Source organism: Periplaneta americana, chromosome 16 (genome assembly GCF_040183065.1).
Source record: "Periplaneta americana isolate PAMFEO1 chromosome 16, P.americana_PAMFEO1_priV1, whole genome shotgun sequence".
In the NCBI taxonomy this organism is placed as follows: domain Eukaryota; kingdom Metazoa; phylum Arthropoda; class Insecta; order Blattodea; family Blattidae; genus Periplaneta; species Periplaneta americana.
Genome location: NC_091132.1, coordinates 114,892,686 through 114,906,408, shown reverse-complemented (window position 1 = coordinate 114,906,408; position 13,723 = coordinate 114,892,686). Strand labels below are relative to the sequence as shown.

General features: G+C 33.3%; 1 protein-coding gene across 4 annotated transcripts in view; it reads right to left on the bottom strand.

The window, feature by feature from the left end:
• The window catches only part of sif (still life), a 727,300-nt gene that overhangs the window by 493,707 nt on the left and 219,870 nt on the right, over positions 1-13,723 (bottom strand). For all 4 annotated transcript variants that reach the window (XM_069812852.1, XM_069812854.1, XM_069812855.1 and 1 more), the window contains 2 exons: positions 12,409-12,593; positions 8,829-8,947 (listed from right to left, as the gene is read on the bottom strand). In XM_069812852.1, coding sequence (XP_069668953.1) covers positions 8,829-8,947; positions 12,409-12,593 — 304 coding nt within the window. The remainder of the gene's footprint in view (positions 1-8,828; positions 8,948-12,408; positions 12,594-13,723) is intronic.

The following is a 13,723-nucleotide window of genomic DNA, read 5'->3' as shown; positions in this document are numbered from 1 at the left end:
ATAATGTGTGCATACGATTCATCTGCAGTACTCGTAAATTTGATCATATAACACCTTCCCTCCAGTTACTATCATGGGTGCGTCTGAAGGAACGAAGAACAATACATTCACTGTCTCTTCTCTTTAGAATCATGCATACTTCTACTCCGAATTATCTGTTATCGCGCTTTCAGTTTGTTACAACTCTTAGAAACCGACATCAAGCACTTCTTTCTATCCCTCATCATAGAACGTCTTTATACTCATCTTCCTATACTGTAGAAATACCTCGCCTCTGGAATTCGTTACCTAATGACGTCAGGGACTGCCGGACTTTATCACAATTCAAAATTAAATTGGAAAATTTCGTCTTAGTTAATGTTTTTTAGGTATTGCTAGAAGTATTGATTTGTGTTTTCTTTTTCTTTTTTAATTTAGATTAAAGTTGCAAGTTTCTTGTTTATGTTAGTTAATTAGTTAGGATACAATTAATTATGATACTTAATCACTAATTTAAAGTTTGTGTGACTGCAACCTGTGTATATTTTTGTGTGGATTTACTTTGTTTATAGTGTTTTTTTCTCTCTCTCTTTATTTCTAGTGTAGCTTTACTTTGTATATAGTGTATTTTTTTCTGTTTATTTCTATTATTGTATTTTTATTCCTGGTGTTGTGGAAGAAAAGGCCTGATGGCCTTAACTACACCAGAATAAATAAATAAATAAATAAATAAATAAATAAATAAATAAATAAATAAATAAATAAATAAATAAATAAATAAATAAATGTTGTCCTTAAAACAGTAAAAAAAATCTTAACGTAAAAAAGAATGTATAAAGATGTTTGTGATTGGTATAAGCCCTATACCCATAATATTGCAGATATATTAATATTTCTAGTAGAGTGTGTTTTAGTAAGAGGCTAAAATTTTAATTCAATGTGTGCTATAATAAGTGAATAGAGTACACCTAATCATAGGCATGTAGTGAATTTATAAAAAAAAAATGTTTAAATTGAAATATTATTTTAAGGTGAAAGATTTACTCTCGAGTAACCATTATTTATGTATTTTGAAGTGTATACACATATCACTAAAAATGAAAACGCTCTCCTAAATACTATTTATTATATTTATGACTACTTAAAGATAGGTTATTTTTACAATTATTTTGCATGCGATAACAAGAACTGCCCTTCATGAGATGGTTCATAATAATTATCTTGCAGCTATCAATTTTGAGAATGCGATTCAATTGTAGATATTCTAAGTCGCAAGTTTTGCTCAACATTAAATTTACTCCTTACGTTCGTTCTCAAGAAAACCAACGCAGAAAATGTTCACGGGACACTAGCATGTTCATGAAAATGGCATTTAAATGTTGTATTGTAATTCAGAAAACAAGGGAAACATGGCCGTGCATGCAACCAAGACTGCAACAGGGTCGTTATGGGAAACACGATTTTAAGCTCGAAACAGAAAACAATTCTAACAGTTCTCTTTTCTTTGACGAACAAATTATCTTTTGTCACTAGGAAGGGGTTTTCAGCCAATCTATATACATATAATTTGAACTGGTACTAGAAATTATGGGAAAACGACTGAAGGTATTTTAATGTATGACCACTCATTTTGAAGCTTAGCATCCAAGGATATGCGGAAACATAGTAGTTTTCAGTGAAATGTCAATTTTCCTACACAATTTTCCTACTTTCTATTTGTTGTCAGTTTCTCAGAACTAATAGCTTTTCAGAATAAAACAAAACAATAAAAAAAAGCATTATCATGGTTACTAAAACGGTTACTAAAAACTTCAAAACTTCTTACGAAGATTCATAAATTTACAGATCTATTCTCTGTTGTGTAATTTTATTAGTACAGCTGTGTATAAAAAAAACTACAAAACTCAAGGAACCTTGTTGACATTATCACCATTAAAATGAAATATTACAGGTAATTCCATGGTCTGAGTATCTGTCATTAATGATACAGATTAATACTATTATTTATTATATGAAAGTGAAACTTTTCTGAGGTTATGTAAGTAAACGTAGAAAATATCTCACATTAGATCTTCATTTCTAAGATTTTCTGAGTAACAGCTTCACATCACCGCCGTCTGGATCCCCTCTGAGACGCTAGGCGAGGATATCCAGACGGCGGTGCTTCACATATATGTTACTGAAAGCTACAAAACGTACGTGAATAATAAATATTGTTATTAAAAACAAAATACTTTTATAGCTATTAATCAAGTGGAGTCAGTCTTTTTCATATATTAATGGCGGTGCGGTGTAGACACGTATTTATGTGTGATTCTCTAATTATCCTAGGTAATAGTGCAGTCTATGAAAGAGGCATTCGTCAGTCATGCTTTATATTTTAGCTGCGTCTTTAAACTACATCAAAATTAATTTTGTATTCCTTTGGTTCAATCGATTAGATTCGTGAACGCTGCCAAGTACATCATTTTACTGTACAACGAATAGCAGGCCATTTCATTTCTTGCTGACATGATGGATTAGTTTATTTTCCGCAACTAGCAACGAATAAAACGCTGAAACAGCTAATGATTTTTGGTGAATAATTTTACTTAGGATATATATTATACGATTCTACAACCCTGCTATAGCATTCGTCTCATTTTCAGCACCTCAACAACGGATTCCCCACAACAGCCTCTACTGTTGAAAATACGCGGGACAATACATAAATAACTTACATCTCTGATCTTCAGCGAGTAACAATAAAAACCAGAGCCTTCTTCAGTTACAAGCCGAAGCCATACGTCGGCAACACTGTAATTAACTGTCAACCGAAGGCCTACTTTCCAGAACACGTGTTTGTGCTAATGCCGATTTTCAATGTGAATTAAAATTACAATATAAGTGTATGTCGATGGAATTATGTTCGCGGTCGTACCAAACGTTAATTGTTGATGTATTATAAACTAAGTGCGTGTTGGCGATAAAAACAAGACAATAAATTATATGAATGCAGTCGTTAGCAAGTTTTTACCGTTATTATTAATGACAAAGTGATTGACAATTCTTCTAAATATTAAATATTGTATAAACTACATGTTTATAGTCTTACGTGGTGTATCAGAATTCTAGCCAAATTGTTGGGTCTCGCCTGCTACATCAATAAAGTTACGCCGTTGATTTTCAAGTTCATTGTAAACAACTGTTTTGTGATCCCATAAATGTTGCAGTTTTGTTGAAGATTCGGAATGCCTGTTATACGTTAGAACTACCTTTAATTTGTAGTTGCATACACTCAATTTGTTGGTTTTCAAGGTTTGTTTATTAATATTATTTCTTTTCTAATGAATTAGTTATAAACATGTTTCTTTTCACTTCGTATTTACAGGATTTAAAGTTCACTGAATTTACGCTAATTGGCACATACTTAATAGATAATGATGTGTTTTGTTACGTATTATGTTGAAGATATGTTTCTTCATTTTTTTCATAGATCTTTATACTTGGCCTAACTGTATTTACATCCTCATACTTTATTATAATATGTCAAAAATTGCCTCTGTTTACATTTTTATTTTATTTGCTTAATTTACATTCTTAGCTTGTTTTCTGTAGTTATATTTATTTAAAATTATTCCGTATTTTGAAAAGTTTATAACAAAAAAAATAGGATAACAGTGTTGTTATGGTGACTGACCAGGTTCAAGCTAAAATTGGCTTCCTGGGCATCTGAAATATTTATAGAAAAGCACGACAGATAATCACATGAAATTAAAATGTATATGATATCCTAGACTTTTCACGTCAGAGGTGAAACAACATAAAGCGGCAAAACATTGTCAATTTACTAGCCACATAATGGTTAATTGATTGGAATAGGATATTGCGAAAGTACGTTGTTATTTTATTTATCTTTGGTACAAGTAACATTTCTTTAAGTATTTATTTATTTTGCCTTGCACCATCAATAAAAAACACATATGCTTTTAATTTTTGTTAAGTTATAAATGGCTGTATGCAAGTGCTTGCGCAGTATTCTGAAACTCAAATTAAATACCATTTCGGATTCCGTTATAAATTACGTACATCAATACGCTGAATCTTGATCATATGCACTTAGTTTTGTATCAATTAATGTCGAAAACGTACATGTGACAACGAAATCAAAGCACTAAAACGTCAAACGTCATGCCTTTATTTCGCCTCCTCCCGCCTACACTCAGCGTTGCCAAACCTACCCATGCTCCAGCTTGTAACTGAAGATGGCTCTGATAAAAACTCATTACGAGCTTATGGTCAATAAATACGTCATTGATTGAACATATTATGCTAACGTTTTAACGTGGCCAGAATGATCTCCAGCATTTACTGATATCTAATACACTCCAAAATGTCATATTCTTGCCAACAATCCGCAATGGCCTGAAAAAAATCACTGATCGTCTTGACATTGTTACTTGCGTTTTCACATTGAAACTCAAAAAAATGAATATGGATAAGACCAAGAAAAAACATTTAGCATGAAATTCATTCGGAGGGAAGTTTTTTAGAAAGAAAAATTTTTGACAAGGTATAACATACTCGGAGCTAATGTATCAACATCGAAAATCTAGAGATGAAGATCTTGAATTTACCAAACTTATGTGGTGCGAATTCTGTCCTTGATATAGGTGCACTATAAATAGCCCAATGAGTGATACCAGGAGAAAGTGGTGGCCAATCAACCCATGTTGTATCCGATATCCGCCCAGGTTGTCTACAGTATAACATACTCGGAGCTAATGTATCAACATCGACAATCTAGAGATGATGATCTTGAATGTACCACACTTATGTGGTGAGAATTCTGTCCTTGATATTCATTCATCCATAGTGTTCTGCCCAACAGCAGGTCTTTCACTGCAAACCCAGTATTCTCCAGTTTTTCCTATTTTCTGCCTTCCTCTTTGTCTCCGCATTTGATCCATACATCTTAATGTCGTCTATTATCTTATATCTTCTTCTGCCACGAACTCTTCTCCTGTTCATCATTCCTTCCACTACATCCTTCTGTAGACAGTTTCTTCTCAACCAGTGACCCAGCCAAATGTCTTTTCCTCTTTTGATCAGTTTCAGCATCATTCTTTCTTCATCCACTGTTTCCAACACAGCTTCGTTTCTTACTCTGTGAAATGGACAGACACTCTCCATTCTACTCCATATCCACATTTCAAATGCGTCTATTCGCTTCTCTTCACTTCGTCGTAATGTCCATGCTTCTGCCCCATACAATGCTATACTCCACACAAAGCACTTCACTAGTTTCTTCCTTAGTTCTTTCCCCAGAGGTCCGCAGCTTCCTTCCTGGCAGCAGCTCATGTTACTGCTTATAGTACACCCCAAGTATTTGAAGCTCTCCACTTGCTGTACTGCCTCATTTAAAATTCGGAAGTTTACCTTCTTCATTTTCCTTCCTATGACCATGATCTTTGTCTTATTTGCATTTATCTTGATTCCATATTGCTCACAGCTGTGATTTAGCTCCAGTAGCATATCGCTTAGTATCATGCCCTCTTTTGCTAATAACTCCATGTCATCAGCAAATCTTATGCATTTTATTCTTCTTCCTCCTACTATCACTCTTACCATATTCTGAAAACAGTTCTTCACTAAATCCTTCAAGTAGATGTTCAACAGTGTAGGTGATATACGGCATGGTCGAGAGCAGAGTTGCTGAGTTACAGTTTCTCTAAAATTTATTCATCCAGTATATGGATGATAGCTACCAGTTCATTCTTTAACACTTCTTTTACATTAAAGTGGTTATTCAAAGAAAAACTGGTGGTGTAGAATAATAATTGCAGACATAACTTGTTTTATATTTTTTAATTACCGCAGACTTTCGCATGTGACAATACTTACTTACTGGGTCTTAAGGAACCCGGAGGTTCATTGCCGCCCTCACATAAGCCCGCCATTGGTCCCTATCCTGAGCAAGATCAATCCAGTCTCTATCATCATATCCCACCTCCCTCAAATCCGTTTTAATATTATCTTTCCATCTACGTCTCGGCCTCCCTAAAGGTCTTTTCCCCTCCGGCCTCCCAACTAACACTCTATATGCATTTCTGAATTCGCCCATACGTGCTACATGCCCTGCCCATCTCAAATGTCTGGATTTAATGTTCCTAATTATGTCAGGTGAAGAATACAATGCGTGCAGCTCTGTGTTATGTAACTTTCTCCATTCTCCTATAACTTCATCCCTCTTAGCCCCAAATATTTTCCTAAGCACCTTATTCTCAAACACCCTTAACCTGTGTTCCTCTCTCAAAGTGAGAGTCCAAGTTTCACAACCATACAGAACAACCGGTAATATAACTGTTTTATAAATTCTAACTTTCAGATTTTTTGACAGTAGACTGGATGATAAAAGCTTCTCAACCGAATAATAACAGTCATTTCCCAAATTTGTTCTGTGTTTAATTTCCTCCCGAGTATAATTTATATTTGTTACTGTTGCTCCCAGGTATTTGAATTTTTCCACCTCTTCAAAGGATAAATTTCCAATTTTTATATTTCCTTTTCGTACAATATTCTCGTCACGAGACAATGACAATATAAGAAGCAAATTGTAAACAGAACAGCATATATTCATAAGTTCGTGGGCTGATAATTCATTATTATTTTGTGGTAAATTTTGAACTACAGATGAAATGACATAGCAATAATGTAACCAGAACAATAATACGCTCAAGTTCATGGATTGGTTATTATTACATTAATATTAATGTTTAATTATAGAGGTTATTTAGGGGTGATGAAATAACGATGAAGCATTAATGTAATCAGAACATAGAATGGCACAAGAACATAGAATTATAATTAATTGTTATTTTAGGTAAATGTTTAGCTATACTTTGTGCATACTTAGAGGCGATGAAATTGTGGTAGTGCAATAATGTAATTAGGTCATCAGAATATGCATAAATATATTGACTTAATTCCTCTTGTTACCAATGTTCTCTCCGTCCTGCTAACGCTTTCACTTCGATACTTAGATGTATTGGCTGCAATTTATTAACGTTTTAATGTTACTTTTGAACTAAGGTGTTATTCAGAGGCGATGAAATTATGATATTGCAATAACGTAATTAAAACACCAAAGTATGCGTAAATGCATAGGATAAATATTGAAATGCAGAGATCAGTCATAGACGATGAAATATTTAATCAGCGATAAGAAAGTAATCTATACTAATAATAAATCTGTAACCAAAATTTTTCTGGTAATTTCCGCTTTTCCGAAAATAATTGGTGTTAATATGACGTATAATTAACCATCCTGAAACCGAAAATAGCTTTTTTTTTAATTTTTGTTTGTATGTCTGTCTGTCTGTCTGGATGCTTGTTACCTTTTCACGCGATAATGGCTGAACCGATTTATAGGAAAATTGGAATATTACTTAAGTTCGTTGTAACTTAGATTTTAGGCTATATGCCATTCAAAATACTTTATTTAAAAGGAGGGTTATAAGGCGGTTGAATTAAATAAATCGAAATATCTCGCTTATTATTAATTTTCATGAAAAATGCTGCATAACAGAAGTTTTTTTAAAGGTGATTTCCGATAACTTTTATTCTACATAAAAGTTTGATAGGACGAATATTTAATGAGATAAATGAGTTTTAATATTAAGATAACGCCATCTAAGTCGCTGTAATGAAATAAATAAAATGACTTCGTCTATAAGGGACCTTGGACAACAACAATTGAAAGCTATTAAACATAGCCTACAAAAAATGTTTCTGTGTTTATATGAAGTAATATCGGAAGCTAAATTAACCGATTTGTATAATTAATTATTATTTCACCATTGGAAAGTGTAGTTTCCCTAGATGGACATAATGCTATAATGTTATTACAGTAACTTCTGAGTGAATCCAGGACAGGTAAGATTAAAATAGCTTCTTACGCACAGAAAACGTCATAGGCTATTCTGTATATTCATTTCCTGTATTTCTTAAAATAATGTTTATGAACACATTCATTTCCATCTCAGAGAATTAACGATTGGTGTAAACATGTATAATTATTCATCCTGAGACCGAAAATAGCTTTTTTGGAAATTTTGATTTTATGTCTCTCTGTCTGTCTGTCTGGATGTTTGTTACCTTTTCACGCGATAATGGCTGAACGGATTTCGATGAAAATTGGAATATAAATTAAGTTCGTTGTAACTTAGATTTTAGGCTATATGGCATTCAAGATACTTTATTTAAAAGGGAAGTTATAAGGGGGCCTGAATTAAATAAACCAAAATATCTAGCTTATTATTGATTTTTGTGAAAAATGTTACATAACAAAAGTTTCTTTAAAAATAATTTCCGATACGTTTCATTCCAAGCAAAATTTTGATGGGACTAAATTGCACCAAAAACTGATGTTCTCTGAACAAAATGATCATATTTTAATTATTTGCATGTAATAACAATTCAGAAACATGTTAAAGAATTATCATTGCACTAAATGAGTGGTCTCTGGAGCAAAATGATCGCATTTTAATTATTTAAATACAATTTAAATTAAGTGACATATTAAACGATTTATCCTTCTATCAAACACGAACGTTCCCTGGACAGATGTCCTATTTTAATTATGTAATTACTTTATATTTATTTCTAACAGGTGCAGCAGAGCGCACGGGTACAGCTAGTGGTCAAATAAAAGTGAAATAAAAATCTAAACTGCCTGAAATATCACAGAATTTGAAAAAGAATATATTGCCGCCTTTTGTAAAAAGCTATGGCTTATTGAGATGGTATTAGTGAGTCAGACCATCACCAAGCAAATAAAATAGGTGTTTAACTAACATTGATATACTTACGCAACATTCCCTAAATTGTTTGGCATCTATGGGTGATGTGAAGTTTAAACCCCATGTGTCATTGGTCATCGGATCTTTCCAGTACACGAAACATTCTGATGCCTGACCAATCCGTGTACCTGGAACGAGAGACAGATCGATGGAACATTAGTGCAATACACTTCTATTTAAATGACGAAAAAAGCAGTAGTGGTTAATTAATGCTGAGATATTTTATTTGTAATCATTCTGTTGCTGAAATAAAGAAAATCCAATGTCTCGAATGTTTTCTCTATCCTTGTCTTCAGGTGACGTTGAGGTAAAGAAGATGAAGCAGAGAAAGATGGGACTGGAAGAGAGAGAAGAGCAAGAGGAGGAGGAGGAGGAAGAGAAAGAGGAAGAAGAAGAAGAAAGAGGGAAAAGTGGATATTATCTATACCAAATATAAAGCGCTAGCATTATAATTTTGCGAAAATACGTTGTGATATTTTAACGGGAAAACTTATTTAAAGCATTCTTTTTAACGAAATGTGGTTCTAGGCACGTAGTTTATCTATTACAGATATATTAATTTGTCCTACAGAATTTATCTGTAATATTGACATTTAATATTTTAGGAGAAAAATTCGCTCCGGCGCCGGGGATCGAACCCGGGTCCTTGGTTCTACGTACCAAGCGCTCTAACCACTGAGCTACGCCGAATTCAATCCACAGCACCGGATCGAATCTTCCTCCTTCGATGTTTCCCTTTGTGGCCTGACTCCAAGTTAGGCATATACAGAGCGTTCGCCTACGGGTGAGGCCAGGAAAGCGGCATGTACCGGTACTGATACGCCGCTTTGTGCGCGCAGTTGTTGAGACATCAAGGTCGAAAAGTTATCAGTTGTGAGCCAGATGTTGCAGTATTTAACACGTACAGTGCAGTTTCTTGACACAGTTGCTTAAATATTCAGCGTGTGTGTAAAATTTGTTAACAATGCAAAACGCAAAATCCACGCTTGAACAAAGAGTTTTTATATATGATGCATATGTGAAAAAAGAGTCATGTAGGCAATTTGAAGTGAAATATCCGGGTGCTCCAATTCAGGGTAGAGAAGCTATTAGACGTCTTGTTAACAAATGAAGGACAACAGGGTCGATAAATGCTACAATTCCTAAGCGAAAACAAAGAGTATTGACGGAAGAAAAAATTGATGAAATCAGTGCATGATTTCCACGCTCTCCTAATAAATCTCTAAGACGTGTTTCACAGGAAGTTAGTGTTTCAAAAACATCAGTCTTTAGTGCTGCTAAACTTTTAAAATTAAAACCCTGCAGAGTATAGCCTAGTATAGAAAGCGGAAGCTTACGGATAGACGATTCCCGCAAGCGACACCGCAGGCAGGCCGCTTTCCTGGCCCCACCCATAGGCGAACGCTCTGTATTATGTTAACGTGTATCCAATGTCAACTGCCATTATATTAGGAGCGCACTCAGCTGAGTGACTTGTTTGACCGGGAATCCGCAGTTATTATGCACTGCTAGCTGAGAGAATATTATATATATATATATATATATATATATATATATATATTAATTTTTCCTACGGAATTTATCTATAATATTGACATTTAATATTTTAGAAGTCAGGTTCAGAAGGATGGCCACTAAATCACCAAATTAAAAATAATGACAGGAGTGGGATATCAAGAAGAGCATGTAAGATACAAACAATAAGGGAAAACTGTGCACAGTGCACGTTTATTTATTTTCATTACATTAATACATTTAACTAGCGACAGAAGCAAAAGACTAGATAGAAAGAATGAGCCTCGAAAGATATGCGGCACATAACGATGAGGAAGATGTCAGAAGACCATTCGAAACTTGGAAAGAGACTCTTAACTGTACATTGAAGTTCACACCTACGTAGTTGCCATAATTAATTTTTTAATTAACTTACTATTTATTAAGTCTCGTAGTTTACTTGCATAATAGTACATTATGCAACGAGCCTATAATGATTGTAATTAAGACGCGAGTATGTTTGTTTATGAAATGAGCGCAAGCGAGTTTCATAATTTTCATATGAGCGTCTTAATTACCATTATAGGCAAGTTTCATACGACTTTTTATGCTCGACCATATTTCTAACTTGAAATTATTCAAAAGTATTCATTTTATTTGTATCTGACTGAAGATCGGAAATGACCTTGTGCATAGCTCGTGAATTGTGAGATGTGCGCACACGCGAAAGTATTGATTTTTTCCGAGGAACAATAATGTCATTGACCTTGATGTAATGTAGAGAATAACATGAACTAATTTTGATATAACCTGGAAATTGATTTAGAATTGAAAAACGAGATGACAAATTGAATTTATTTGAATATTATTTACAATTAACGCTAATTATTATAGTAACAGAACATAACCTTCTGCAACAGTATTGGATTTCCAGCCTCCGTGACGTTTCCCTCGTTGTCTTTCGATTGCATATCCGAGAATAAAAAAACCTGAACTTCAATGAATAGGTGTACTTTAATGACATGCATTAAAGGACTGCTACCAGGTGTATAATTACTACATTTCGGTATGGTCGAGCATAATGATATCTAACCAAGTGGTTACATTATACAACCTCTCACAAAGAAATCTTCTCTATGAAACTCAGATATTGTTTACTGTTTATTGTTGTGTATTGTCAGTAAAACAACATGCACAATAATACAGTTTTAATTCTTCCCTGAAGGAGTAAAAACTCGTGCTCAGGGAGTTATTTTATTATATAACCTTGAACCAAAGTAGATACCATGGCTAAGAGCTGTGCTTGTGAAACACTTTGGTTCCGGTAATCCTATAAAATCGAACCTTTCAGTTCCATATTTATGATGATACAATTTTAATTTATTACGATTTTTATTTATGAAGTTTAATAAGGCAATATAATAAATCTGTTTAATTTTCAAAAAAATAAAATCAGTGAACAAAAGCTCGGATGAGTAATCAATTGGTTTATTAAGGCATATTTTAATTATTCTTTTCTGAATAAGTATTAGTGGAGTGAGATTAGAATTACAAGCATTTCCCCATCTTAAAATTCCATATTGGAGAATGGATTGAAATAAAGCTAAATAAATGAGACGTAAAATATTAACTGGTAAATATGACCGAAGTATAGCAAAGATATAAATTGTTTTATGTAATCTATTGCAAAATATGTAATATGTTTATTCCATCGTAAGTGTTGGTCGATTGTAATGCCTAAATACTTAACTTCTGAGGATTCGGTTAATATAGGACATCCACAATTTTGAGAAGAACAATTAGAATGATGGATTTTTAGCCTAAAAGAAGATTGAGGAGATTTAAGACCACTGGACCTTAGTGAAAGCGAAACAACAGTTGTTTTGGATGTGTTTAAGGAAAGAGCGTTTGAATCAAACCACTCTTTAATTAGGTACCTGTAATAATAATTAATATGATCTGTCCTTATCCACTTTTTCTATCACATATTTATCTGCTAGCAATGAAATCTCGTACGTTCTGAGTGAGAAATGTCAGATATAATTAAATATGGTTCGACTTCCAATTCGTTTAAGATTGAACTGAAATGTGTTACCTGGCTGGACGAGCCGAACGTCCAGTATTTTGTCTACTTGGCTGTTGTATGCTGTGATATGGAACACGCACTCCGGGGAATCCTGTATGCATGTGATGTTGACCGGGACCAAGTCCTCCGACACCTGCTGCCACTTCACTGTGCCTGCGCCGCTCGCACTCACGTGGAATACCTCGGCCCACAACCTGCAACACACAAACTTTTGTAGTGCTGTACTAGACCCTTAAACAATGAGCATCACAAATTAATTGTTTATGTTTTTCATTACATTTTCATTTTCTCGAAATTACACTTCACGCGCATCATTTTAGGATGAACCGGTCTATACATAACAACTATGAATAAAGTCTGTTCTATACCTTAAAAGTTTGTTGCTTACACAAATGAACTATGGACATTAATAAAGAAGCCATAATCTGAATGTGGTCGTTAGAAAAAGCCGTGTGATACAACCGAAATTTATTTTTTGTACCGTCACAATAATCTTCCTTTATACGTCATAAGATAAGAAGTATTTATTCCTAAATAAATAAATAAATAAATAAATAAATAAATAAATAAATAAATAAATAAATAAATAAATAAATACATGGATGGATACACGAATAGACAGATAAATAAATACATGAATAGACAGATATATATATATATATATATATATATAGATGGATACATGAATAGACAGATAAATAAATAAATAAATAAATAAATAAATACATAGATGAATGGATACATGAATAGACAGACAGATAAATAAATAAATAAATAAAAATATGGATGGATAGATGAATAGACAGATAGATAGATAAATAAATACATGGATGGATACATGAATAGACAGATAGATAAATAAATAAATAAACAAATAAATGAATAAAAGAACAAATAAGTAAATAAACAAATAAATAAAATAAATAAACAAATAAATAAATAAACAAATAAATAAAATAAACAAACAAAACTCACACTCCCTATCAAATCTAAGAATTATTTTCACTGAAGAAATTAAAAATTAAATTTAAATTGTACATGAATTCTCATTGTAGGAGTTAATTTAACTGGATTGGCTGCAATTTACTCCAATCAGACGAATGCCTAATTGCTTATCGGCTCTCTAATTTTGTATGGTCTTAGATACCTCAACATTGACTAATTTTTGCTCTTTTTTACAAGTTTTTACTACCTCGTAGGAATATTCGGAAACACCGTATCAACACTAACATCCTAATTGTTTCTTTTTCAACATTTTCAGATATCGCCGTCAGGAATATCTCCATTCCCAAAAATTTGTTAGTACATATTTCTGCAAAAGAAG